Raw genomic sequence first — 25,976 nt, forward strand, 5'->3', positions numbered from 1 at the left:
AAAGAGGCCCAATATATGTTAAAAGGGCACACTATATGTTAAAGGGGATTACTATAGGTTTAAGTTCACACTTTACGTTAAAAATGGCCAATATAGGTTAAAAAGCACACTATATGTTAAAGGGACGCAGTATAGGTTAAAGGGACACTCTATAGGTACGAGGTGAACTCTTTAAGTTAAATTGGCATAAGAGGTTAAAAGGGCAAATTATAGTTTTAATAATTAAAATCAAATGAGTTAAACATAATATGTCTCGTCTCGTGTGACAGTGCTATAAACACTGGGTAGCTCTAATCAGGGTAACATTGTGTTTGTGCACTTTGCTCCAAATTGACTAATAATCTAATCGGAACACTCGCCGAATGTGCACTGCACTCGTGCGAGTATAGATAAGCTAACTATACACACACACGCACGCACGCACGCACGCACGCACATTCGCAAGCAAGCACACACGCACACACAGACACCGAGCTTTAATTAATACATGCAAAACAAAGAAATATAAGGTCACTTACCTCTCTTGTTGGCGATGTTGAGCCGGACAGTATCGTTTGAACACTCCACTAAGTAGTTGATTATACATTTCTTCGACACAATGAAGCCACAGGGATCGGGATCTTAAATCAGAAGGAGATAAGGGTTTAGCGTGATACGCATGCGTCAGCTCAATTTGCTTTTAAAACTGTTAATTAGGGACTTGGGAAAAACAACATTTTCCCCGGCGCTAGTTGGCATTAGATCAAAAAACGGACTTAAAAACACCACCGTTTATTTCAAGGCTCACTTTCAACATTTGTTTTGAAATTTTAGTTCGTACTTTTCGTCCAAATCAAACGTCACTGTGTAAAGGGCTGTGTCACAATTTGGACGTCGTCAGCTCCGAAATGACGTAAGATTTGCATATAATTTGAGGCTCTTTATTACAAACGGTACATATTATCAAGTGTCGTTTTATATTATTTCAAAGCATTTGATAAAAGGAAAATATGTTTGTTAAGCAAACGATCGTTATCAATTTCAATTTGAGAACAACAACAATTCATGTAAAGCTTTTGGTGGTCACTCGGAGAAACTCATTGCGATCTGACAACCACAACAATAACAACAACAGCAGCAGCAGCAGCAGCAACAACAACAACAACAACAACAGCAGCAACAACAACAGCAACAACACCATCAAAAATAACAACACTAACAACAACAACAACAAAAACAACAGCAGCAGCAGTAACAACAACAAAAACAATAACAACAACAACAAAATCAACAGTAGCAGCAAAAAAACAACAGTAGCAGCAACAACAACAACAATAACAACACTTACCTTTTTGCGTAGACGATCAAAATATCGCATCAGCAAATGATTGCCACAATTTATATAGTCACGCGCTATTATCGTCTAAATCATGAAATCACAATGATCAGATGACATTATGTTATAACCTACCATTGAATTTGTTGACCATTGTGACTAGAAGATTCGGGCAGCTTAACTGACACGCGAGCGGAATAGCTGTCTCGTTGATCATGGCTGTCTGCTTTTCATTTTCTACGATGCACTTGACACATTCTCTGTACCGGCATTTGCTACACCTTTCACATTTCTGAATTGACCAATCATCAGTTAGAATAATAATAAATAATATACTGACTGAAAATATAAAAATGTTATCGACATAAAGTTGAACCCCGTTGACTCGACCTCCCAGGGATATCGAAACACGGAAAATTCGACCCAAGCGGAGTCGCTATCCAGTTCGAGCCATCGAGGAAATCGAGAAAAGCGAGTTCGAGCCAACGAAATTTGACTGTACTAAGTTTGACAAATAACTTTATTGATTGCCTTCAATTCAAAGAAATCGATCTTTTATATAGAGTTCGAGCCAACGAGGAATTCGAGCAAAGCGAGTTCGAGCCAACGAAGTTTGACTGTACAAAGTTTGACAAATGACTTTATTTATTGAGGGTATCTCATTTAGCTGCGTAATCAAACCTAATTACTTTATGGCCTTCATAAACAATATAACAGCAATGCAAACAAACGGAGAAAACACATCCGCGTTTTCTTTTTTTGAGCGCATATGCATTTTGTCACTTACAGGACACTCTCCGCACGTTGGTCCCTCATAGTCGGGTTCGCATTCACACTTTCCGCACTTACACGTTCCATGGCCATTACACTCCATCTGAAAAAAATAACTCTAAAAATATCACACACAAAATAAAATTATTATGCAAAATATTTCTCCTTTACACCGTCAATATGTGTATACAATTTCAAGTCAAAAACATTTGAAGTTAAGGGGAAAAAATCAACCAGTCCTGGTGTCCGAGGCCGGACGTACGGACGGGACAAAGTGATTCCTATCAACCCTTAACCACCAAGTGATGGAGATTCAATACTAATTATAGCCGTACCCCTGTTTCCGGATGTTTACAATTGCGTTTCGGAGGGCATTCACAGTGTTGACCATCATAATCGTCCTTACATAGACATCTTCCGCAATTACATTGCCCATGATCTGAAATGTGTTTCATTTTAAGGTTAAACTCCAAGTCCTTTTATTAGAATGTTAAAATAAATGGCCAATTGAGAGAAAGATTTAATGAGGAATGTCTAATGATAATGACATAAATAGTATTGAGTATGGACCCTGACTAAAATAGTTTAACAAAAAGGGCATTTTTCTGCCAAAAACAATTCCAAAGTCATTATATCGGTAATGATGCGATAAAACGAAATAAATGTTTTTATGGTGGATGAATACTGCCATTTCAAGTGTCCGCGTTTTAATGGCGAAAATGCAAATATCTGACTGAAAGCTTATCCGCGATTTTGATTGCGAATTTTATTGTCGAAAAGGGCGAAAACCGGCGGCGCCGCAATAAATATTTTATTTTTGTCGCCCTCGATTTTGCGTGTGTTCGTATTAACGTATATTTTCCTCTTCAAACGGGGTGGATTTTCACATTCACCCATTTGAGTATCTATGAATTCTTGCATTTCGCAGCAAAAAAAGCGAATTAATGAAAATAGCCACCAAAGATACAATTTGAGTATGTTTCAATATTTAAGTTTGCGTTGCGAAGAGAGGGAAATCGACCACCGAATGTAGAAGTCCTATAACATAATACTGCACACGTGTGCAGATATTACACATTTAAGCCTAACTCGTGGTCGAGTAGGCGTGGCTTATCATGTATATAAGAAATACTATGTTTTAATTAATGTTTTATCACGTCGAATTGCTTGTGCAAGGTCAAGTTCGATGAATGTTTTACGCAAGTGTATTTTCGCAGAAAATAGTGATTTGATTAACTGAAAGTCCGCTGGAGCATTTAAAAGTCCAAATGGCATTCAATCAAAAATTATTGTTATTGTCGAAATTGCATTTTATGTATGGGGTTATCCCCCTATGTGTTGCTGGATGTCTCAATGATGCTGGTGTTTCGTGTGTGTATTGATATTGACTTGAACAAAGTAGTGTCATATTCTGGCCTTGTTGTCTTACTCTCCCTTTAAAGATGCACTCTTACTCCCAGATAAGATTTACCACAATTAATAATATTGTTTTAATGTTTCATAAAGAATGAATAAATGTCGGAAACAATGGATCTTATGAAGGATACCGACTTTAGTTTGAAAGGAATGAGAATAAAACATGGTGTTCTACCTTATGAGACTATAGTAGATCACAGTAAATCTTTTAGCATTCACCAATCATTTAATATTTTTGCACTTTTTGCTATTAAATACACGGTTACAATCTAATTATCAGTAATTTATATTTCCATAAATGCATTATTTAGTAAGTAGCTATAGTTAAAGGTTGATCAGTCAAAATTGATGTTTGTTATACATGTGTATGTGTTAATTTTGAATAAGTGGTCACTTTAAAGTTACACTCTTACAGATTATCATTTGAATGAGTCATTTTTTTGCGTTAATATCTAAAAACCAGTGATAAAGGACTGCAGACAAATATTAGATCGCAGTGTTTCATATTTCCGTTCGGAAATTAATGTTTTAACGGCTAAAAGCGTTAATAGCCCTTTAAGAAAAAATACATAAAATTTGATTTTTTTGACAGCAGTCTTATATCACTGGCTTTGATGTTTTTTCGCAAAACTTGGCTCTTTCCAAGGCACAAAAACAAAAAAGTCAAATGTTCAATCTGTAAGTGTTCAGCTTAAAGACCAAGAAATGAAGCATATAGGGAAAACAAATCTAGATTTCAGAGCTGATGGTATTGACCGGAAAAAAGTAGTAAAAATCGTTAGCCAATGGCTTAATCACGATGTACCACAATTTATACAGTAGTTTTAATTAACCGAAAAGGATGAATAGATATCGAAAGCAATGCTTCTTATGAAAGATGCTGTGTTTCTTTTGAAAGAAAGATGCAGAAAACACGATAGTTGATCACCGTTTATCTTTTAGCACTCACCAGTCATTTAATGTTTGTGCGTTTTCAGCTAATAAATATACGGTTACAATCGTGTTACCAATTATTTTACATAAATGCATATTTAGTAAGTAGTTAAAGGTTTATCACTCAAAATGTATGTGTGTTTTACATGTGTATGTATTGATTTTAAATACGAATGCCTCTTTAACACTTACTGCTGCATTTCTCCGTGCTTCCTGGCTTGATGCACATGTTGTTGTTACATTCACAATACGGACCTAAGTAGTTCCTCAGGCACACACACTGGCCACATTTACATGTACCTTGGTCCTCGCAAACTTTTGTACCATTGTCCCTTGAAAAAATGCAGAGAAAACATATTAATATCTAATAATTATTTTTTTCATAATTTATTTTAATTTTTTAGTTTTTTTTTATGTTTTGATGCGTTTTGTTTATAATGCTTTATTGTCTCTATGGCATATTTTTACCTTAGCTTAAAGCTGCACTCTCACAGATTTACCGTTTTTACAGCATTATTTTTTGTCTTCGAATGAGCAATTTTTTGCGTAAATATCTGCAAACCAGGGAACAAATAAGGCAGCAGACAAAAGATCAGATCGCAGGTGTTCATATTTCCGTTCGAAAAATAATGTTTTATGGCTAAAAGCGTTACTAACGGTTAAAGAAAAATGCATTAAACATCAATTTTTTAACTTAAAAAAACAAAAATGCGATCTACCTTTTTTTGGCACCAGTCTTATATCACTGGTTTTCATGCATTTTTTGCATACATTGACTCGTTCCAAGTCAAAAAATCAAAAAGTTTTCAAAACGTTCAATCTGTGAGAGTGAAGCTTTAAAAAAGACAAACAGTAAATACTGTCTATGATTCTGTGCGTTTACATATCTTATTTGAGCTGAATATAATTGTTATGTCTGCTTGTTCATGGCCAATCTATACACATTTGATTCATTAAGAGACCTGAAATAATATCTTAATGATTAAGAAAGGCTCATTCGCTACGCCCACATCATCCATTCTTAATCATAAAGGTTTTACTTCACGTCATCTTACAATTGCATAATTTAATTGTAGATGTGATTTTATGTTTCAAATCAGGTGTGACATTGTGTTCTGTTATGTAAATATAAATGCAGGATAATTGTTTGGTGCAGTGTAAGATCGTACTATATTTCATCGAAAGAGCACCGGAAGCCATATTTCACGAGCGGTATAGCCACGAGTGAATATTTAGTTTTGGTGTTCACCAGATGAAATATAATGCGATCTTAAACTGAAACAAACAAACTTGTCTCTTTATTATATGCCTTAAAAGGATTTTTAAATGACAGTTTAATGTAGTTTTACAGAAAAGCGCACCAAATTGTGTGCAAACGTAACTTTATTTTGAAAATTGTGTCGAAGCTCTATGCACGCTAACGTTAAATTTGGAAATGAAAGCCGGCTTAAATTTCAAAGCAGTGAAAAATATGCAAATGTTATTTCAAATTTTGAAACAGTGAAATATCATTTTTATTTCACTCATAAATCTCTATAAACCACAGAAAGCATAAAACAAATATAGTTACTTTCTACATTTCGCCTCTTGCTGCACAGTATCCCCTTCCTTATTATCACATTGACAGAACTCGCCGCTTCGTCCCGGTCTACACTTACAAACCCCGCATTCGTAGGTCCCGTTACCTTGGGAACATTTTTCTTGGTCCAGCTCCTAAATTTCAAGAACATTTATCTTAAAATATATTCATTTACATACATTAAGATGGCAAAACTTGTGATTCAAGAAAATACAATATATCTTAAAATGTATTAATTTACACACATTTAGATGGCAAAACTCGTGACTCAAGAAAATATATCTTAAAATGTATTCATTTATATACATTTAGATGGCAAAACTCGTGACTTAAGACCATGTATCTTAAAATGTATTCATTTACATATATCTACATTTCAAGAGCCGTAACTGATGTTGGCAAAACTCATGACTAAAGAAAATATATCTTAAAATGTGTTCATTTATACTTAGATGGCAAAACTCGTGACTTAAGAAAATATATCTTATAACGTATTTATATAATACATTTAAATGGCAAAACTCGTGACTTAAGAAACTATATCTTAAAACGTATTCATTTACATACATTTAGATGGCAAAACTCGTGACTTAAGAAAATATATCTTAAAACGTTTTCATTTACATATATTTAGATGGCAAAACTCCTGACTCAAGAAAATATATCTTAAAACGTATTCATTTACATACATTTAAATGGCAAAACTCGTGACTTAAGAAACTATATCTTAAAACGTATTCATTTACATACATTTAGATGGCAAAACTCGTGACTTAAGAAAATATATCTTAAAACGTTTTCATTTACATACATTTAGATGGCAAAACTCGTGACTTAAGAAACTATATCTTAAACCGTTTTCATTTAAACACATTTAGATGGCAAAACTGGTGACTCAAGACCATGTATCTTAAAATGTATTCATTTACATATATCTACATTTCAAGAGCCGTAACTGATGTTGGCAAAACTCTACATTACTGTCATTGCCCGACTTTGTTTTATCATATAAACAATAATTCTGATTAAAATCTGCATTTATCCGCCCTTCGTATCTCTCTATTCGCTAACGAATTTTTTTTTGCTCAAAAACGGAAAAAAATAGTTAGGGTCGGCGCATTTTTATAGGTACGGTCGGATTACCCGAAACGGACATATTTATTTTTAGGCCTAAGTGGAAAGATATATCCAGTGAATTTCTAATTGAAAAAAAAAATGCGCAAAACGGCGAAGAATTAAAAAGCGTAAGCGATGTGATACATCAGTAAGTAAGATTAAATGCGTTGTACAAAACCATATAAATTTTAAGCAGGATTTTGACATTTTTTTCTTTCTTGCAATTGTATCATCTGGTGTCTAGTCCGTTTAAGACTTTTACATAAAATTATATATAAGATTGTCAAATTTTTTTCTTATTTAGCAAAATAAAAATTGAGTAAGGAATTTGACTTAATAAAATAAACCACTTAAGTCTGCTAGGCTTAAGATAATTCGAGAAATTTAGACCCATTGTCCATCTATCCTCTTACAAGCCCGATGCTTAGGATTCCTTGTTAATTTGCTTCCATAATCAGCTGTGTGAAGTTAGCTAAACATACGACATTGGACATTCAAAATCGAATGTTGTGCTGGCACGACATTGGACATTGGACATTCAAAAGTGAAAGTCGTGCTAGCACGACATTGGACATTGGACATTCAAAATCGAATGTTGTGCTGGCACGACATTGGACATTGGACATTCAAAAGTGAATGTTGTGCTGGCACGAGATTGGACATTGGACATTCAAAAGTGAAAGTCGTGCTAGCACGACATTGGACATTGGACATTCAAAATCGAATGTTGTGCTGGTACGACATTGGACATTGGACATTAAAAAAGTGAAAGTTGTGCTAGCACGACATTGGACATTGGACATTCAAAATCGAATGTTGTGCTGGCACGACATTGGACATTGGACATTCAAAAGTGAAAGTCGTGCTAGCACGACATTGGACATTGGACATTCATAATCGAATGTTGTGCTGGCACGACATTGGACATTGGACATTCAAAAGTGAATGTTGTGCTGGCACGACATTGGACATTGGACATTCAAAAGTGAAAGTCGTGCTAGCACGACATTGGACATTGGACATTCAAAATCGAATGTTGTGCTGGCACGACATTGGACATTGGACATTCAAAAGTGAAAGTCGTGCTAGCACGACATTGGACATTGGACATTCAAAATCGAATGTTGTGCTGGCACGACATTGGACATTGGACATTCAAAAGTGAAAGTCGTGCTAGCACGACATTGGACATTGGACATTCAAAATCGAATGTTGTGCTGGCACGACATTGGACATTGGACATTCAAAAGTGAAAGTCGTGCTAGCACGACATTGGACATTTGACATTCAAAATCGAATGTTATGCTGGCACGACATTGGACATTGGACATTCAAAAGTGAAAGTCGTGCTAGCACGACATTGGACATTGGACATTCAAAATCGTGTAAGTTTGACCTTCTGGGGCTGAATTTGCACCGGTTCGACGTTTTCCCCACCATCCTGTACAGGCTTGTCCTTGAAAGTTTTATTCCGCAGATATTACCATACAGTCAATACAATGTTTGAACATGCAAACAGTCAAAATTCACTTTTTCGAAGTCGTTGGACCTCATGAAAAAAACTTCGAGATAACGGACATTCGAGATATCCGTAATACGAACAGTGTATAACAAAACACAAACTATTCGAAAAAAGTTCAAATTAACAAGAACATCGAGATAAAAGAGTTCGACATAGTCAATGTTCACTGTACGAGTATTTCGATTCCAACCTGGCTTTGTATTTGGAACTAATCATGATTCTAGGCGTAATATTCAATATTGGTATTAATTGGATCTAAGAACGGAGTAGCTAATCGGATTACTTGATATAAACAACTGGCCTATAGAGTGAATGAAGTCAATGATGCATGCTTATAAAATAGCATATTGAATGCCACCCTAGGTCCGTTTTCATTAACGTCTTGAGTCTGAGTTTAGGGCTCGGGGTCAGACAACGGAATTCTTAAATGTTTCAAAATATCTATAATGTAACTTACAAAAGCTATATGCATGATTAATAAGTAGAACGGATTTTTTTGTAACGCTTACATTATTGTTTTAACATTTTTGCTCCTAAAACAGCTTTTTTTACACCCAAAAAATTCGGCTCCGAATTCAGTTAGAGACAAAAGAGTTCGGCATAACGGATTTCGACTGTATAAATAAGTTACCTGCGTTTTAGTTTCGTTGATAGTAGGTGACTTTATCTCTTGACAACCCTTCGAAGTCAGCATACTGGTGTTCATCGCACATCGAGTATCCGTAAACTCCTACACAAAGAAATGGAGAAATATTATTTGTACTTATTAAAGGAGCTAGACACCAGATGGTACAAAAATCAGCAAAAACAGTTTTTCCTCAAAACAAACCTTGAAGTGTCAATGCGAGCTTAAAGGAGGCCAATGAAATGTCGCTTTACATGTTTAAACGAATACAACGCAACAATCATGTTGCTGTCACATCTGTATTTCCCCGTTTGAAATAGCGCATATCGCTTTCAAAGTTTAATTCATATCTTATCATGAGTAAAGATGAATATACCGACGCTAATTTAACAGACAATAGCTGGGATTGACGTGGTGGACAACCGTAGTAAATTACGAATGGAAAAAATGCGCAAAAATTGAGAAAGATGCATGTGTTGTAAGCGATGTGATACATCAGCAAGTAAGATTCAATACGTTGTACACAACGATGTCAATTTTATGTAAGATTCTCTTTTTCTGTTACAATTGTATCATTTGGTGTCTAGTCCCTTTAATAACGAAAACGGAAACATATTGTTTGTACTCCTGCACAAAGATACGCAAGCATACCATCTAAATTCGATGAAACGGAAACGTGTATACGTAAATCTACACTCTCACATATTGAGCGTTTTGACAACTTATTTATTAGTTTTGAAATGAGCCAAGTTATGTGTAAATGGTTGGAAACCAGTACCACTGCTGAAAAAGAATCAGGTCGCAGTTTTTCATATTTACCTTCGAAAATCGATGCTTTATGACTAAAAGACATATTAATGCCTAAAGAAAAATATATGGAAGCTTTCCATATGTACTCCTACACAAATATACGGAAGCATACCATCTGTACGCCTACACAAAGTTATGAAAAAATATCATCTATACTTGTACACAAATATACTGAAGCATACCATATGTACTCCTACACAAAGATATGAAAACATACCATCTATACTCCTACACAAAGATACTGAAGCATACCATTTGTACTCCTTCACAAAAATACGGAAGCATACCACCTGTTCTCCTACATAAAGATACGGAAGCATACCATCTGTACGTGTACGCAAAATACAGAAGCATACCATCTGTACTCCTACACAAAAATAAGGAAGCATACCATCTGTATTCCTGCACAAAGATAGGGAAGCATACCATCTGTACTACTACACAAAAAACGGAGGCATACCATCTGTACTTCTGCACAAAAATACGGAAGCATACCATCTGTTCTCCTACCTAAAAATATGGAAGCATACCATATCTGTACTCATACACAAAGATACGAAAGAATTATGTCTGTAGTTATCCACAAAGATACGGAAGCATACCATTTGTACATATACACAACAATACGGAAGAATTCTATATGTACTCCTACACAAAGACACGGAAGCACACCTTTTGTTCTCCTACACAAAGATACGGAAGCATACCATCTGTACTTTTACACGAAAAAACGAAGCATACCAATTGTGATTCTACACAATGATACGGAAGCATACCATCTGTATTTCTACGCAAAGATACGGAAGGACAGCATCTCTACTTGTACGTAAAATACGGAAGCATACCATCAGTACTCCTACACAAAGATACGGAAGCATACCATCAGTACTCCTACACAAAGATACGGAAGCATACCATTTGTACTCCTTCACAAAGATACGGAAGCATACCATCAGTACTCCTACACAAAGATACGGAAGCATACCATCAATACTCCTACACAAAGATACGGAAGCATACCATCAGTACTCCTACACAAAGATACGGAAGCATACCATCAGTACTCCTACACAAAGATACGGAAGCATACCATCAGTACTCCTACACAAAGATACGGAAGCATACCATCAGTACTCCTACACAAAGATACGGAAGCATACCATCAGTACTCCTACACAAAAATACGGAAGCATACCATCAGTACTCCTACACAAAGATACGGAAGCATACCATCAGTACTCCTACACAAAGATACGGAAGCATACCATCAGTACTCCTACACAAAGATACGGAAGCATACCATCAGTACTCCTACACAAAGATACGGAAGCATACCATCAGTACTCCTACACAAAGATACGGAAGCATACCATCAGTACTCCTACACAAAGATACGGAAGCATACCATCAGTACTCCTACACAAAGATACGGAAGCATACCATCAGTACTCCTACACAAAAATACGGAAGCATACCATCAGTACTCCTACACAAAAATACGGAAGCATACCATCAGTACTCCTACACAAAGATACGGAAGAATACCATCAGTACTCCTACACAAAGATACGGAAGCATACCATCAGTACTCCTACACAAAAATACGGAAGCATACCATCAGTACTCCTACACAAAAATACGGAAGCATACCATTTGTACTCCTACACAAAAATACGGAAGCAAACCATCTATACACCGACACAAAGGTACAGAATCATACCGTATGTATAACGGAAACATGTTTTTTGTACTGCTAGGCAAAGACAAGAAAATATATCGATTGTACAAACTTCCTCTCTAAGGAAAAAATATCATTTGTTATCTTTCAGAAATAAACGGAAGTACACCACTTGCACTCCTACTCAAAAAACGGAAACATATATACTCAACTCATAAATAAACGAAAACACAAAGCTTTTGTTTAAACCATTGTACTTCAATAAACAAGAAATATATATACATGCAACATATATTTAATTTTAATTAAATTTCCTTAGCTTTTCATTATGTGGAATGTGAACAAACTGCCTTTGTGAAAAAACTTCATTTTGAGTCATGAACTCTGCCAACTTTACAATAATGAACTGTTGAATATGTTTTTATAAAGTTGTAAGTTGCAATACATTTTAGAGTGTTTTATCATTATTCTCCATGAAGCTTATAATTAATCTACCTGGTATTAAAAGTCCTGCTTTGATTACATTAACATTTCAAAAATGCTGCAAATCATATTTTGTCGAATGAACTGTCATAATGTTATTACATATATGTGGCAAAATCTACAACTTCCTAGTATGCTTCTACTTTGCTTGAATCCAATTTCCATTCGGTGATGAAATCATTGATCATTATCATTTTTTATCTTCAATAAAGATATTAGTCATATCTCTAATATGGTCTAGTGATTATAAGTATCTTCCATGGCCGAGAGTGTTAGAAAGGTTCATTCCGACTCGAGCGTAGGGTGATTTGCGGAAACGAGGTTTACCGAGATGAAAACACGCTGCGCGAGGGTCGGGATGAACCTATCTTATACGAGCGGCTATGGTAGATGCTTTTTCTCCCACTTCAGTTAAACAAAATTAGGTAAAAATGTATTTTTGCTGGAACTCTTTTTTGCTTAGTGAAAATAATATTGCGTATGGATATGCGATAGCACGTGGTTGTCATGGATATACGCGCAGTGATCCAGTTAATGTTAATAGTCAAATCGGTCTTTTTAAATTGTTCTAAGGAGAATGAAGCATTATTTCTTGAATGGCGCCTGAAAACTGTTTTATGGTGACATTTGAAGCGAGAAATAATTAATTAGCGTTCCAAATATTACCATACGACAAGATTTTCTTGATGCTACTGACGACAGTCTTCAACAAGGGAGGTAATTACAATGTGGTAAAAGGAGTTACATACGGGCATTTTATCTTCGCCCGCGGGCAAGATAAGCATATCTAGCATGGTTAAATTATTGGATCTACTTATCTGAGGTGGGAGAAATAGGTGTCTGCCTCTCACCAATGAGGTAATTGGTTCGATCCCAACCAAGGATTTTTTCTCATGGACTATCAAAACGCACAACAATAATAGTTCCTGTCACCAGGGCCAGTATTCAATATTGGTCCTAATCGGATCTAAGAAAGATGTAGCTAATCGGATTACTTTTTATTAATAACTGACCAATAGAGTGAATAGAGTCAATGATGTGAATGAAGACCATAAGATTAACTAAAGTATCAGCCTAAGTCAAACGCATTTGACCATATATCATCAAACATTATCAATGAAAATTTATGTTTTGACACCTTTTAAAAAACATTATATCATATAAGATAGTGAGTAACGCCTTTGATTATGATTCCAAGGGGAAAATCTTCTACAGCCAAACAATGTATTTGGGTACAATTAATTCAAGGATTTATTGTATTTTTTCTTGCGTTGTTGTTGTATGAACGCAGTAGGGCACGCGAGCAAGTTCCATGAAGCGCAAATATATCCATTTTAAATAAGTATTCATTACGATTTAAAATGTGTAAAGTATCTTCTGCAATTTAGAATTTGTTCTGAACGAAATGTAACCGACAACATACGTTTGTATAAAAGAATAACTGATATTTGCAACGACTTATATCATTGGTTTAATGACGTCCCGCTAATCCAATTGGAGCGCAATATTGAAATAAACAATGACGTCATAACTCCTTGCATGTTATACAATGTAAACGTCAAGCTTTTTCTATACAAATGACTAGGTGAATGTAAATATTGTTTGTTAACAATAACTCCGGTATGTTTTGCTCCAAAATTAATTTTCCTTGACGTATTGACAAACAATTCAATCAACTCATCCTATGAGAAAATACGTTTTAAAAAAGTATAAATACATGCAAGGTTTTGAACAATACTATGCCTTTGTATGGTAAATGGAGCTATGATTTTGATTGAGATTTGACTTGAGTATTTTTATGATATTAGACCCAGGATTAGGACTCGAATCGCGATTCTATAATCAAAAACATTTCGTCACAATCGAATTAAAGGCAACTCGTAGAAACTAAAAAGCAATTCACGGTCAATTAAACAATACTATATACGTACCACATCGTTACACCATGCGCACTCGTTGTGCGCAGTAATACATTCGCTGCAAAACCTCTGTTCTGCACATTGTGTTTGCGCTTCAACCTGGCGGATCTGGGACTCCATCAAGGTTGCTGTAGGCATAAATATCAGGACATGATTATAGTGATTGCAGTCATTCGTCGATGTTTTTTTGGTCATAGTTGTTATTAAATAAATACATATAAATATATTTGAAGGAACCACTGTTTAGTTTATTCATATTTTGAAAAAAATAACTATGTCAATGCTAGTTAAATCAATAGGATTTAGCCTACTTGTATTAACTAAAATTGTGCTTGTGTTTAAACAAAATGGATCCGCGATAACACCAACAATGTTGCTGTAGGCCTCCACATTGATATTCATAATGACCTACTGTTTACTTTTTCGGCATTAGGCCGACTGAATTCACCCTGACTGCCTGTGAGATTAACATAGATGAACTGAATATAATCAAAATGACCATTAGTCATTGTAAAGTGGAACTAGACATCGTATTGGCCATTGAAATAATGTAAATCCCTTTGCCCATTGTAAGGATTGTAAATCCTATTTGCTATTGTAAGGAGTGTAAAGTGAAACTTGAAATCCCATTGGCCATTGTAAGGATTGTAAAGGGAAACTGGAAATGCCATTGGCCATTGTAAGGATTGTAAAGTGAAACTAGAAATCCCGTTGGCCATTGTAAGGATTGTAAAGGGAAACTGGAAATGCCATTGGCCATTTAAAGATGGTAAAGTGAAACTAGAAATCTCGTTGGCCATTGTAAGGATTGTAAAGTGAAACTAGAAATCCCATTGTCTATTGTAAGGATTGTAAAGGGAAACTAGAAATCCCGTTGGCCATTGTAAGGATTGTAAAGGGAAACTAGAAATCCCGTTGGCCATTGAAAGGATTGTAAAGGGAAACTAAAAATCCCGTTGGCCATTGAAAGGATTGTAAAGGGAAACTAGAAATCCCGTTGGCCACTGAAAGGATTAAAAGGGAAACTAGAAATCCCGTTGGCCATTGAAAGGATTGTAAAGGGAAACTAGAAATCCCGCTGGCCATTGAAAGGATTGTAACGGGAAACTAAAAATCCCGTTGGCCATTGTAAGGATTGTAAAGTGAAACTAGAAATCCCGTTGGCCATTGTTATGATTGTAAAGGGAAACTAGAAATCCCTTTGGCCGTTTTTAGGTTTGTAAAGGGAAACTAAATATCCCGTTGGCCATTGTAAGGATTGTAAAGGGAAACTAAAAAATCCCGTTGGCCATTGAAAGGATTGTAAAGAGAAACTAGAAATCCGGTTGGCCATTGTAAGGATTGTAAAGGGAAACAAAAAATCCCGTTGGCCATTGGAAGGATTGTAAAGGGAAACTAGAAATCCCGTTGGCCACTGAAAGGATTTAGAGGGAAACTAAAAATCCCGTTGGCCATTGAAAGGATTGTAAAGGGAAACTAGAAATCCCGTTGGCCATTGTAAGGATTGTAAAGGGAAACTAGAAATCGTATTGGCCATTGTAAGGTTTGTAAAGGGAAACTTGAAATCGTATTGGCCATTGTAAGATGGTAAAGTGAAACTAGAAATCCCATTGACCATTGTAAGGATTGTAAAGGGAAACTTGAAATCGTATTGGCCAATGTAAGGTGTGTAAAGGGAAACTTGAAATCGTATTGGCCATTGTAAGGATTGTTAAGTGAAACTAAAAATCGTAGTGACCATTTTAAGGTCTGTAAAGGGAAACTAGAAATCCGGTTGGCCATTGTAAGGATTGTAAAGAGAAACTAGAAATCCCATTGGCCATTGTCAGAATTGAAAAGGATACTTTATGCAATAAGAAAGACCACGAACAGATTTAAACGATGAAACGGACATCTAAAAGGAAGTCAACCCTGCCCCCATTAAAAAATGAATGAAAATCCAGTAATTAATTTATATTTGCCTAAATATGAATATAGAATTAATTCATAAATCAACAAGGACATCGGTAAAACTTTGTTTAAAATCGGCCTTCATGGGGTCTATAATTTCCGTAATCACACAATTTATAATCTTTTCATTATACTATGAATCACTGTGCAGTCGAACCTCGTTGGCTCGAACTCCAAGGGACCGGCGAAAATACCTCGAGCTTCGGTAATTTCGAGCCAAGCGGGAATGCTTACACTTAGTGTAAAAAAATCGGTCCTTTGTATCCAGTTCGAGCCAGCGGGGGTTTCGAGCCTTGCGATATCGAGCCAACGGGTGTTTCGAGCCAAGCGATATCGAGCCAACGGGGTTAGACTGTATTTGTGCTCAAGTCGGGATAGCAGTCAATTCAGTATTACACAAAAACGTTTAATGGTTTTATAGATGGAAACGCCGGGATCTGATTCTCAAACAAAGGATATATTTGTTTTGTAAAGTATTTTCTTTTCAGAAACGTGTTTCTGTTTACAAATATTCACATTGATTCACCCATCCATGTCTGATAAGCTCAGCCCACCAGCCGAATCTAGGTCAAATTCTTAACCACCGTTTCATGATACAGGTAAACTCCGGGGTGACACAGATGTTAAAGAAAAAAACGACAGTCAACGTCTTGTTCGCATCATATAGCAAACTACAGATATTGTAATAAAATAATGGAAATATAACTACATGTAAGTTAAGCCAAGTATAAGCAAACAACTTACCAAGCAGAACAATTGTATACAAGAGATCCATTTTATAAATGTGTTTCATATGTTCAGGTCACTATTGATCTTACATCACTATAAACAATATACAAAAGTAACCATATTATCACGTAAGATATAAATATTTCAAACTTTACTGTATATATCAGTCATGTATCTTGGTTATATTTGTTATAAATCCCGTTTCTATAAAAGTAAAAGAAAATGTTTCGAGTATATTGCCCGGAAGATTTTAAATACAGCTTTATTCGCTACCACGTGTGTTAAAGGCACAGCGTGACATCTCATAAAAGCAAGCTTAAGGCGTCGAGGCGTAAGGAACACAATATTTTTATTGTACTATTTTCGTTGAAATTTGGCTGAGTAACAGGAAAAGTATATTTTTTAATTTGTCATCTGATTAAAAGATATATTTTTGGCGGAAATGCAATTACCCATTATGGTGAGTCAAGCGATTTTCAGTGTTTTGGTATGAAACTGATAACAAATTACGTAAAGTTTATAGCATTTATAATGCACCAGTCAATTGTTACCACGCCCCCTACACCCTCTCCCCCAGGTCCGGGGAATAGCGAGACTTTGACCTACGGTCCAGCCAATCCCAGGTTAAATTTACGCCCAGCGGGTACAAACTGCTGGAAAAAAAATCCCCGCCTAATGCCCGTGCACCCCGGGGACATCCTAGGTAAGGCCTATTCCCCGCTTTTTTTCGGCGCGGAAAAAAACAACCGCGTTCACTCTGCACTGCTGGGCCCATTTCCACCCGCTATTCCCCGGTATACCTCCGGAGCTGGGGTTGGGGCGTGGTTACAATTGACTGATGCATAACATACATTTGCAAAAATCATCTCCGTATACTTATCGCATTCCAAATCCTTCCATTAATTAGAGCTTATAGAAACGAATTCGGTAGAAAATGGCGAAAAGTAAAATTTAGCCTTTAAATATTTTCATCAATTTAACATTTTATATCAACCATTTGTTATGATCGAACACAATCAAATACTTTTTCCTGTTTTAACTGAGTCATTAAACAACAATGAGAATTCAAGATGACAGGTCGCCATAACAATGGGTATAGTGTCAACTTGGAACTTGAAACCCCTTCACTTGCGTACATGATGTGGTCTAGTACAGGGGCGTAGCTTGGATGGAATCAATGTGTAGGCCGAATTCGAAGGGGGCTGGACGCATGCTCCCCCCCCCCCGATTTTATTTCACCCTAGAATGTCAGAAGTTCATTTTAACGTATATTTGGTACAAAAAATAATGTTTCATAGACCATATATATCATAAAATATTACTTAGATTTAAGTCTCGTGACTATAATAAATTTGCCAGCAACTAAACGTTGATTTTATATTGTTAATTAATACACTAATTGCTGGCTATTTTCCACTTGAGGTTTGTTTTCTGCATACACATAATTATATTGATGACTTAAATATATGCTATGCCGTTATGTTAAACAATATGTTTTAACCGTCGAGTATTTTGTATAACTTATAAATGTGTTTTTTAAAATTCATAAAATATACAGTAATTAATGTAAAAGACAAGAGGAAAAACTAGCGATATCAACTTTCAACATCTAAATGCGTTTCAAGTCAATGTCAAAGTAACAATAATCCAACGTCAATTTAGAAAAAAAGTATAGTTTTCTGCATTTCTCTGAGGCAAACACGTTGATCACTTGGTCAACATCAATGTTCATGTCTTTGTGTACATGGATCAGGGCTAACGACGACAGCCTGTCAGACGTCATTGTTGTTCGCAATTAGTTCTTTATGCGTTTCATACCACTAAATGACGTTTCACATGTGACCGACGTCGGTAGCATGGTCAAAAGGACCCCGATGATGGTACAAATCCACGGATACAAGTCCTTGCACGTCTGCTAAAGGGTGTCTTGGAGTATTGAATCCTTAATGTCTGTCATACTCCATCTAGCAATTCCGACTTGAATGTCTCGTATGTTTGAGGAAGGTCGGGGGCAAAGGCGGCATATATTGTCGGCGGCATATTATCCCGCAGGTCAGCCAGTTTGAAAGGCAATAAGTGTTGCACTCAGTGCCGATCTTCATTACACAGAATACGAGTTTCAATTTCCTGAATTAAATGGTGCAGTAATACATTATACAAAGTGACCCTGTAGTAATCGGACACCGTTAGGACATCAGGGTTAGCTCTGTTCTGCTGTCGACCAGCACTTCTCGGCATTGATGGTTGAATGTCAAAATCAGCGCTTACGTCTACGACGTTGTCGTAAAGCGCATCCCAAACATACTGATCAGCCCTTTCATCGTTGCACAGCTTAATAACTACGCGTGTTTCACTCACAGCATGCAACAAGTCGTTGTCCTGCTTTTGTAGGAGATTTGTCAGGGGAACAGTGTGTGTTCCACCACAAGGAGCGCAATTGTAAATTCGAAACGCAATATGGCGGCCAGATATTGCCCTGCCTTTTCATCGCCATCTGCCTGTAATGTCTCAAATGCGTGAACAACTACAGGGAACGCATTCTTGAATGTTTCAAGAGCGTCTGCCCGACTGGACCAACGTGTTTCACACAGAGTACGGAGCTTAGTGCGCTGGTTCATTTCCTCTTGGGTAGCAAAATCGTGGACAGCTCGTCCTGGAATGCGAACAACCGTTTAGCAGAATTATCCAACAGGAAGCTTATGTCCTGAACAGTCGACATGACGGTTCTGACACAAGGAATGTTTGAAATATGGGCGAAAAACAGGTTCAAACAATGCGATTTGCAATGCACGTAATTTGCATTTGGTTAGCGTTCACGGATAAGAGCTTGAAGTCCCCGAAATTGCCCAGACATGTTTGACGCACCGTCATAGCACTGAGCTCTAATCTTAAGTAGATCGAGATTTGCTTCTTGCAAGAACTCCACAATGTTTGCGCAAAGTGCGAATCCCTTGATCGATTCACTCTCGATGAATCCAAGAAATTCTTCTCGGATTACGCAACTCCCATCGACGAAACGCACGCAAAAAGACAATTGTTCTTTTGTCGATTTATCTGTTGCTTCATCAACCATGATGGCATAATAGGGGCACGACCGACAGTCTTCCAAAAGTTGTTTCTTCACCTGACTTGCGCAAATGCCAATTAATTCATTTTTGATTTCTGTTGAAGTGTATTTACTGTTAAAGGGTGCGTTGTCTAGATGATTTGCTAGGATTTGATCATTTTGTGCAAAGTTCCTCAGTATGACCATGAAATTGCCGTTATTTTCGGTGTGTCCGTGTTATGGTATATTTTTGCTTTGCACAAAGCACAATTACTTCAATAATTCTGGACAATATGTCGATTTTTGTTTACCGATTATTTGGATACGGTTTTGTTTACCGATTCACATTTTCCGGACAGGATATGCATATAGCCTTCGCCACGAACAGACGCATCAAGATGGGATTTTTCAACTGCGTGACATTTAATTAGCATGAAAATATTCTTCTAATCCCATGTGACGGCCGTAAAGGCTTTCTCTCATCCGTCTATGCCTCCGAACAAACAGCAGTTCACACAAAAGACAGCATCCTTTGTCATGGAGTACCTCAACCATGGTGTTTCCATTAACCATTTTCCGCTGAGTTTTCGCAGCTTATTACTTGTTTCAAATGCCCTGGAAAAGAAAACTGCAATAATAAATAATTGTATTTAAAATTAAAATTTAGCCGGACGGGGAATCTAACCCGATATGTTCGGATGCGAGCACTGATTCCCAGCGCTTTTGTCTCAGTACAGCATTAAATTTAAGTGTATTATATAATTTAAACCAATCAATTAAACTCTACTATTTGGAAACAATACGTGTACAAAAATAACTGATTTACATAGTAAATCTATCTTAATTGGTTTACATTTTAGTTTCTTACTGACAGGACAAATCCACTTTAACAATATACTGGTCTGTGAGTTATTGTACTAAGCACACAATTTAATACACTTTATTAAGACTAAAGACTTAAGACTGACCGTGTTTGAAATGGGAACTGAAGACACGATAGCCAGGTTCCATTTAATATTTTTTGTTTGGTGTTTTCGTCTACAGGGGATAAGGTACGACATCCGATATCCGGATACTTTAGAACATTTTGGGTCCTTAATGGACGGCAGTTAGGATGCGGGATTACAATAAATGTCATGCTGTACTTAGACTGGATTATTATACTTAGAAAGAACTGGAACAATAAAGAACTAACATTCGAACGGTTGTTGTTTAATAGCTTAAAGACTTCCAACAGTAGCATTACGTGACATAATGATGAAAACGCCCTGGCACGGTTAGTGGTGTTGGTGTTAACGCCTTGGCACGGTCAGTGATGTTGGTGTAAACGCGTTGGCACGGTTAGGGATGTTGGTGTAAACGCCTTGGCACGGTCAGTGATTTTGGTGTAAACGCCTTGGCACGGTCAGTGGTGTTGGTTTAAACGCTGTGGCCCAGTCAGCGATGCTGGTGAAAACGCTGTGGCACAGTGATGTTGGTGAGAACGCTTTGTCATGGTCAGTGATGTTGGTTTAAACGCTGTGGCACAGTCAGCGATGCTGGTGAAAACGCTGTGGCACAGTGATGTTGGTGAGAACACCTTGGTACGGTCAGTGGTGTTGGTTTTAACGCTGTGGCACAGTCAGCGATGCTGGTGAAAACGCTGTGACACAGTGATAATGGTGAGAACGCCTTGGCATGGTCAGTGATGTTGGTTAAAACGCCTTGGCAAGCTCAGTGATGTTGGTTAAAACGCCTTGGCAATGTGAGTGATGTTGGTGAAAACGCCTTGGCATGATCAGTGTTGTAGCTGTAAACACCTTGGCACAGTCAGTGATGTTGGTAAAATGCTTTTGCTAGGTCAGTGATGTAAGTTAAAACGCTGTGGCACAGTCAGCGATACTGATGAAAACGCTTTGGCACAGTGATGTTAGCTAATACGACTTGGCACGGTCAGTAAAGTTGGTTTAAACGCCTTGGCATACTCAGTGATATTGGTGTAAATGCCTTGGCACGGTCAGTAATGTTGGTAAAAACGCCTTGGCACATTCAGCGATGCTGGTGAAAACGCCTTGGCACATTCAGCGATGCTGGTGAAAACGCCTTGGCACAGTGATGTTAATTCAAACGCCTTGGCACGATCTATGATGTTGGTGAAAACGCCTTGGCTTAGTGATGTTAATTCAAACGCCTTGGCGCGATCAGTGATGCTGGTGAAAACGCTATGGCACAGTGATGCTGGTGTAAACGCATTGGCACGATCAGTGATGTTGGTGAAAACGCCTTGGCACAATCAGCGATGCTGGTGAAAACGCGAGAATGTCGTGATTTGTTATAGCTTAATATACAGTTTTTTTAATTGGTATGATATTTTCAAGAATAGGTTTAAGTCATTTGGAATGGCCGCGGATCCTGAATGACCAGAAAATGAATAACTTCACTGTCGACCGTGAACGGGGTGGAGTGAACTTGACATGGGCACAAAAGGTTGATGCAAAAAATGCATTTTGATGTTTAAACCCCCCAATTAAAACCATATATTTTTGCAATAATTTGGCGCTTTTTAACTGGAATCATTTTGGCCACGTAGCTCTATTAATTAAAAAATGTTTAACACAGGCTAATCCATTCTATAATCTGTACACAAATCGTATGCTTTTTTATCATTAATGGCAAATGAGTTAAACATAAAAATGCATTTAAATGTAAAAACATTTTTAATCAACCTTTATTGATCCCCTTCAACACCGACACACACTACTAAATAATAAGAATAAGATAAATACCATGAAGAATTGGCTCGCTAAATGGATGTGCATCACTGACCGTGCCAAGGCGTTATCACCAACATCACTGACTGTGCCAAGGCATTTTCACCAACATCACTGACAGTGCAAAGGCATTTACACCAACATCACTAACCGTGCCAAGGCGTTTTCACCAACATCACTGACCGTGCCAAGGCGATATTACCAACATCACTGATCGTGCCAAGGCGATATCACCAACATGACTGACCGTGCCAAGGCGTTTTCACCAACACCACTGACCGTGCCAAGACGTTATCACTAACATCACTGACCGTGCCAAGGCATTTTCACCAACATCACTGACCGTGCCAAGGCATTTACACCAACATCACTGAGCTTGCTAAGGCGTTTTCAACAACATCACTGATCGCGCCAATGCGTTATCACCAACACCACTGACCGTGCCAAGGCATTTTCACCAGCATGACTGACCTTGCCAAGGCATTTACACCAACATCACTGATCGCACCACGGCGTTTTCACCAACATCACTGACCTGGCCAAGGCGCTTTCACCAACATCACTGACCTTGACAAGGCGTTTTCTCCAACATCACTGACCGTGCCAAGGCGTTTTCACCAACATCACTGACCGTGCTAAGGCGTTTTCACCAACATCACTGACCTTGCCATCCCTTTTACACCAACATCACTTACCAACATTTACCAATGACGATATTGCATTTTTGGGGTAATGTTAACTGTCTTGTAGCCTTTTGCCGCATGTTTTGTACTCGTTTTTACTCTATCCGTGAACCTTTAAATAGGACCTTGGTTATATGCAACTAGGCTTGTCAAAGTTGTTTTCATTGTTGTATCATGGTTTGCTTTTCAATTGTTTTAAGAAAATCATCAGTGAAAAATAACAGTATATGTCACTGTTTCCAACAGTGAAACAATCCATATTCACGTTTGAATGAAAATCATTGCACGCGCTTAGTGTAGTTCTTTTTTACGTTTAGGTAACCAATATGATCAGGTACTGCATTGTTGTCTTATATATTTTGTTTGCATTTGATTGAATATAAAGACTGATTTTTATATCTACGTAGTTGGAGACGTTTTAGAGCGTTCTTTGATTAGTCGGCTCTGTTTTTTTTAATATTCGTTTTTTTCGGGTTTTCAGTCATAACCAGCATGAAGAGTATTTATTGAATACATTTAGCCGATATAGAATGTCTTATGTGATTTGTTTTGTAATGTTCGTCTTTATCATATTATTTTTGTTGAGTCATTGCATGTGTTTTATCGGGATCGATACTATTCGGCCCTTACCAAATAGGCCATCTACCAAATCGGCCCTTGAGATATTTCGGCCCCGCAATTTCGGCGCTGTAAAACTATTGACTCGAAACTTTTCGGCCCCTTCCTGATTTCCAACAGAGAAATTTCTGCCCCTTAGTTTTATCTTAGTTTTTTTTAATAAGATAAAAACAGTAGAAATGTATATTTCAAAGGAAGTTGAAATGAGATTCTTAATTAAATATGAAAACATATGTTCGTGAAAATATTCACAAAATACAGTCGAAACTCGTTGGCTCGATATCTCATGGCTCGATATCCTCGTTGTCTAGAACGAGATCAAAAGGACCGATTTTTTTTTTACTCTTTGTTCATATAAAATTCGATCGGATGGCTCGATATCTTGAGGGTCGATAATTCTCCACGCTCGAAGTCATTTTGGCGGTCCCAAGTAAGAATTTCACACTTTGTTTTCTTTGCTTGGGTTGATGTCATTTTCGCGGGTTCAGTTATGAATCTCACACCTTGATTTGTTTGCTTGGCTTTAATAAGCACAAGGCGCTAATCGATTAAAATTGCTTGACTGGTTTTATAATTATTATCAATTTTTAATGGTTTAATAGTTTGATTAAACATGGCATCCCTTTAAGTTCTAATCGTTATCCATTTTTAAATTTCTATGGATTTTGATATAACTTATAAGCTATGTTTGTGTTAACCACTGTTTAAAATTGCTTGTTTGTTGTTTTTGCGTAAATGAATTTTATAATAAATACAATATAATCAAATGATATTTTCTAAGTATCGAAGAAGTCATGTTACGAACTTCACGATGTGTAACTACATCTAATAAATACTCTTCTCTTCTTTTGTGGAGATAGCGTAGCCAATAACAAACGATGTAAACAAGACTTTTTGTAACGAATAAAAAATAACATTCTGTAAGCAATTCCGCTTGGCTCGATATTCTCGAGGCTCGAAGTATTATGCCGGTCCCTAGAATATCGAGCCGTCAGGTTTCGATTGTATCGGCACGAAGTTGATGACGGTTCCCACACTTCTGTCGTCGTTGTTCTCGCACTGCAGTTCTACTTCCTGAGTCTCTCCTGGAATTCCCTGGCTACTGTCACTCGTCGACAGGAAAAAAGGCACAACATGTATAACCATTGCAAAATACAAATATAATGATTTTACGATTAAAGAAGATCAATTCAGTTAACTAAAAGTTTATACTTTGAACATCCTTCCTTTGTCAAGCTTAATCAAGAGACTAGTAACCATTGATTTAAGAGTTGCATTTTTCTGACGGCGCCATGTCACTCCGGAATTTTCATATCAGGATAAACCCGGCGCCATGTCTATTCGGAGTGACTTTGGAAAACCATGACCACTTGTTTAGTGTGACCGTGTCGTTCAGGACATGAAAAAACAGTTAAAGGTTTAAGTGTGTAACACTTTTCAATGGTTTCTTGGACAAAATGTTCTGTTTGTCATACGAAGTTCTTCCAAATATCAGAATTTATCATGGCGCATGATCTGCAAGCTCGATCCCACGACAATGAAGAATCCTTTCTAAGCATGTCCAATATGGCGCTTGAAATAGGACAGTCAGTTGAGAGTATCATTGGGGACTCAACATTGGTTCAACATGCTTCCTTTTTTGATCGGTTCACTAAATTTGGCAGAGGGCGATAATGTGTGTGGGTATCTGGTTATTTTTATCATTTGTAGAGCGCCTGATTAAGCAAGATCAGGTCAAGGTGTATGTAAGGTTGAGCCCAGCTGGTGAAGCGCCTAACTCAATATATGTTCATACTGCTGCGAGCGCGACTTTGCAAAAGTCGGATGTGTACAATAGTTCACTTATAGTACATTTATCTTTAACAAGAAGACGTACTATGCAATTTAATACTTTACAACAGTTTAATACTGACATATGTTCGTAACAGATATTCTACATTAAAAGTAAATTACTTATATTTTAAACGGTGCAATGCTTTTTTTATGTTTTCAGCCCATCTTGTTTGTAAAACTGTTCAATTTCTAAACATTGT

At 37.1% G+C, this 25,976-nt stretch overlaps 1 protein-coding gene across 1 annotated transcript; it reads right to left on the bottom strand.

Moving 5' to 3' along the window:
• Positions 1 to 510: 510 nt before the first annotated feature.
• On the bottom strand, positions 511 to 17,062 carry LOC128224151 (integrin beta-6-like). The gene is made up of 9 exons (XM_052933905.1): positions 16,862 to 17,062; positions 14,180 to 14,295; positions 9,284 to 9,382; positions 6,006 to 6,148; positions 4,628 to 4,767; positions 2,422 to 2,525; positions 2,103 to 2,189; positions 1,451 to 1,607; positions 511 to 620 (listed from the first exon to the last, which is right to left on the bottom strand). Exons 1-9 carry the CDS (start codon positions 16,908 to 16,910, stop codon positions 511 to 513), a joined length of 1,005 nt encoding a protein of 334 aa, XP_052789865.1. The 5' UTR covers positions 16,911 to 17,062.
• Between the last annotated feature and the right edge of the window lie 8,914 nt (positions 17,063 to 25,976).

This window comes from Mya arenaria, chromosome 1 (assembly GCF_026914265.1).
Source record: "Mya arenaria isolate MELC-2E11 chromosome 1, ASM2691426v1".
Taxonomy (NCBI): Eukaryota; Metazoa; Mollusca; class Bivalvia; order Myida; family Myidae; genus Mya; species Mya arenaria.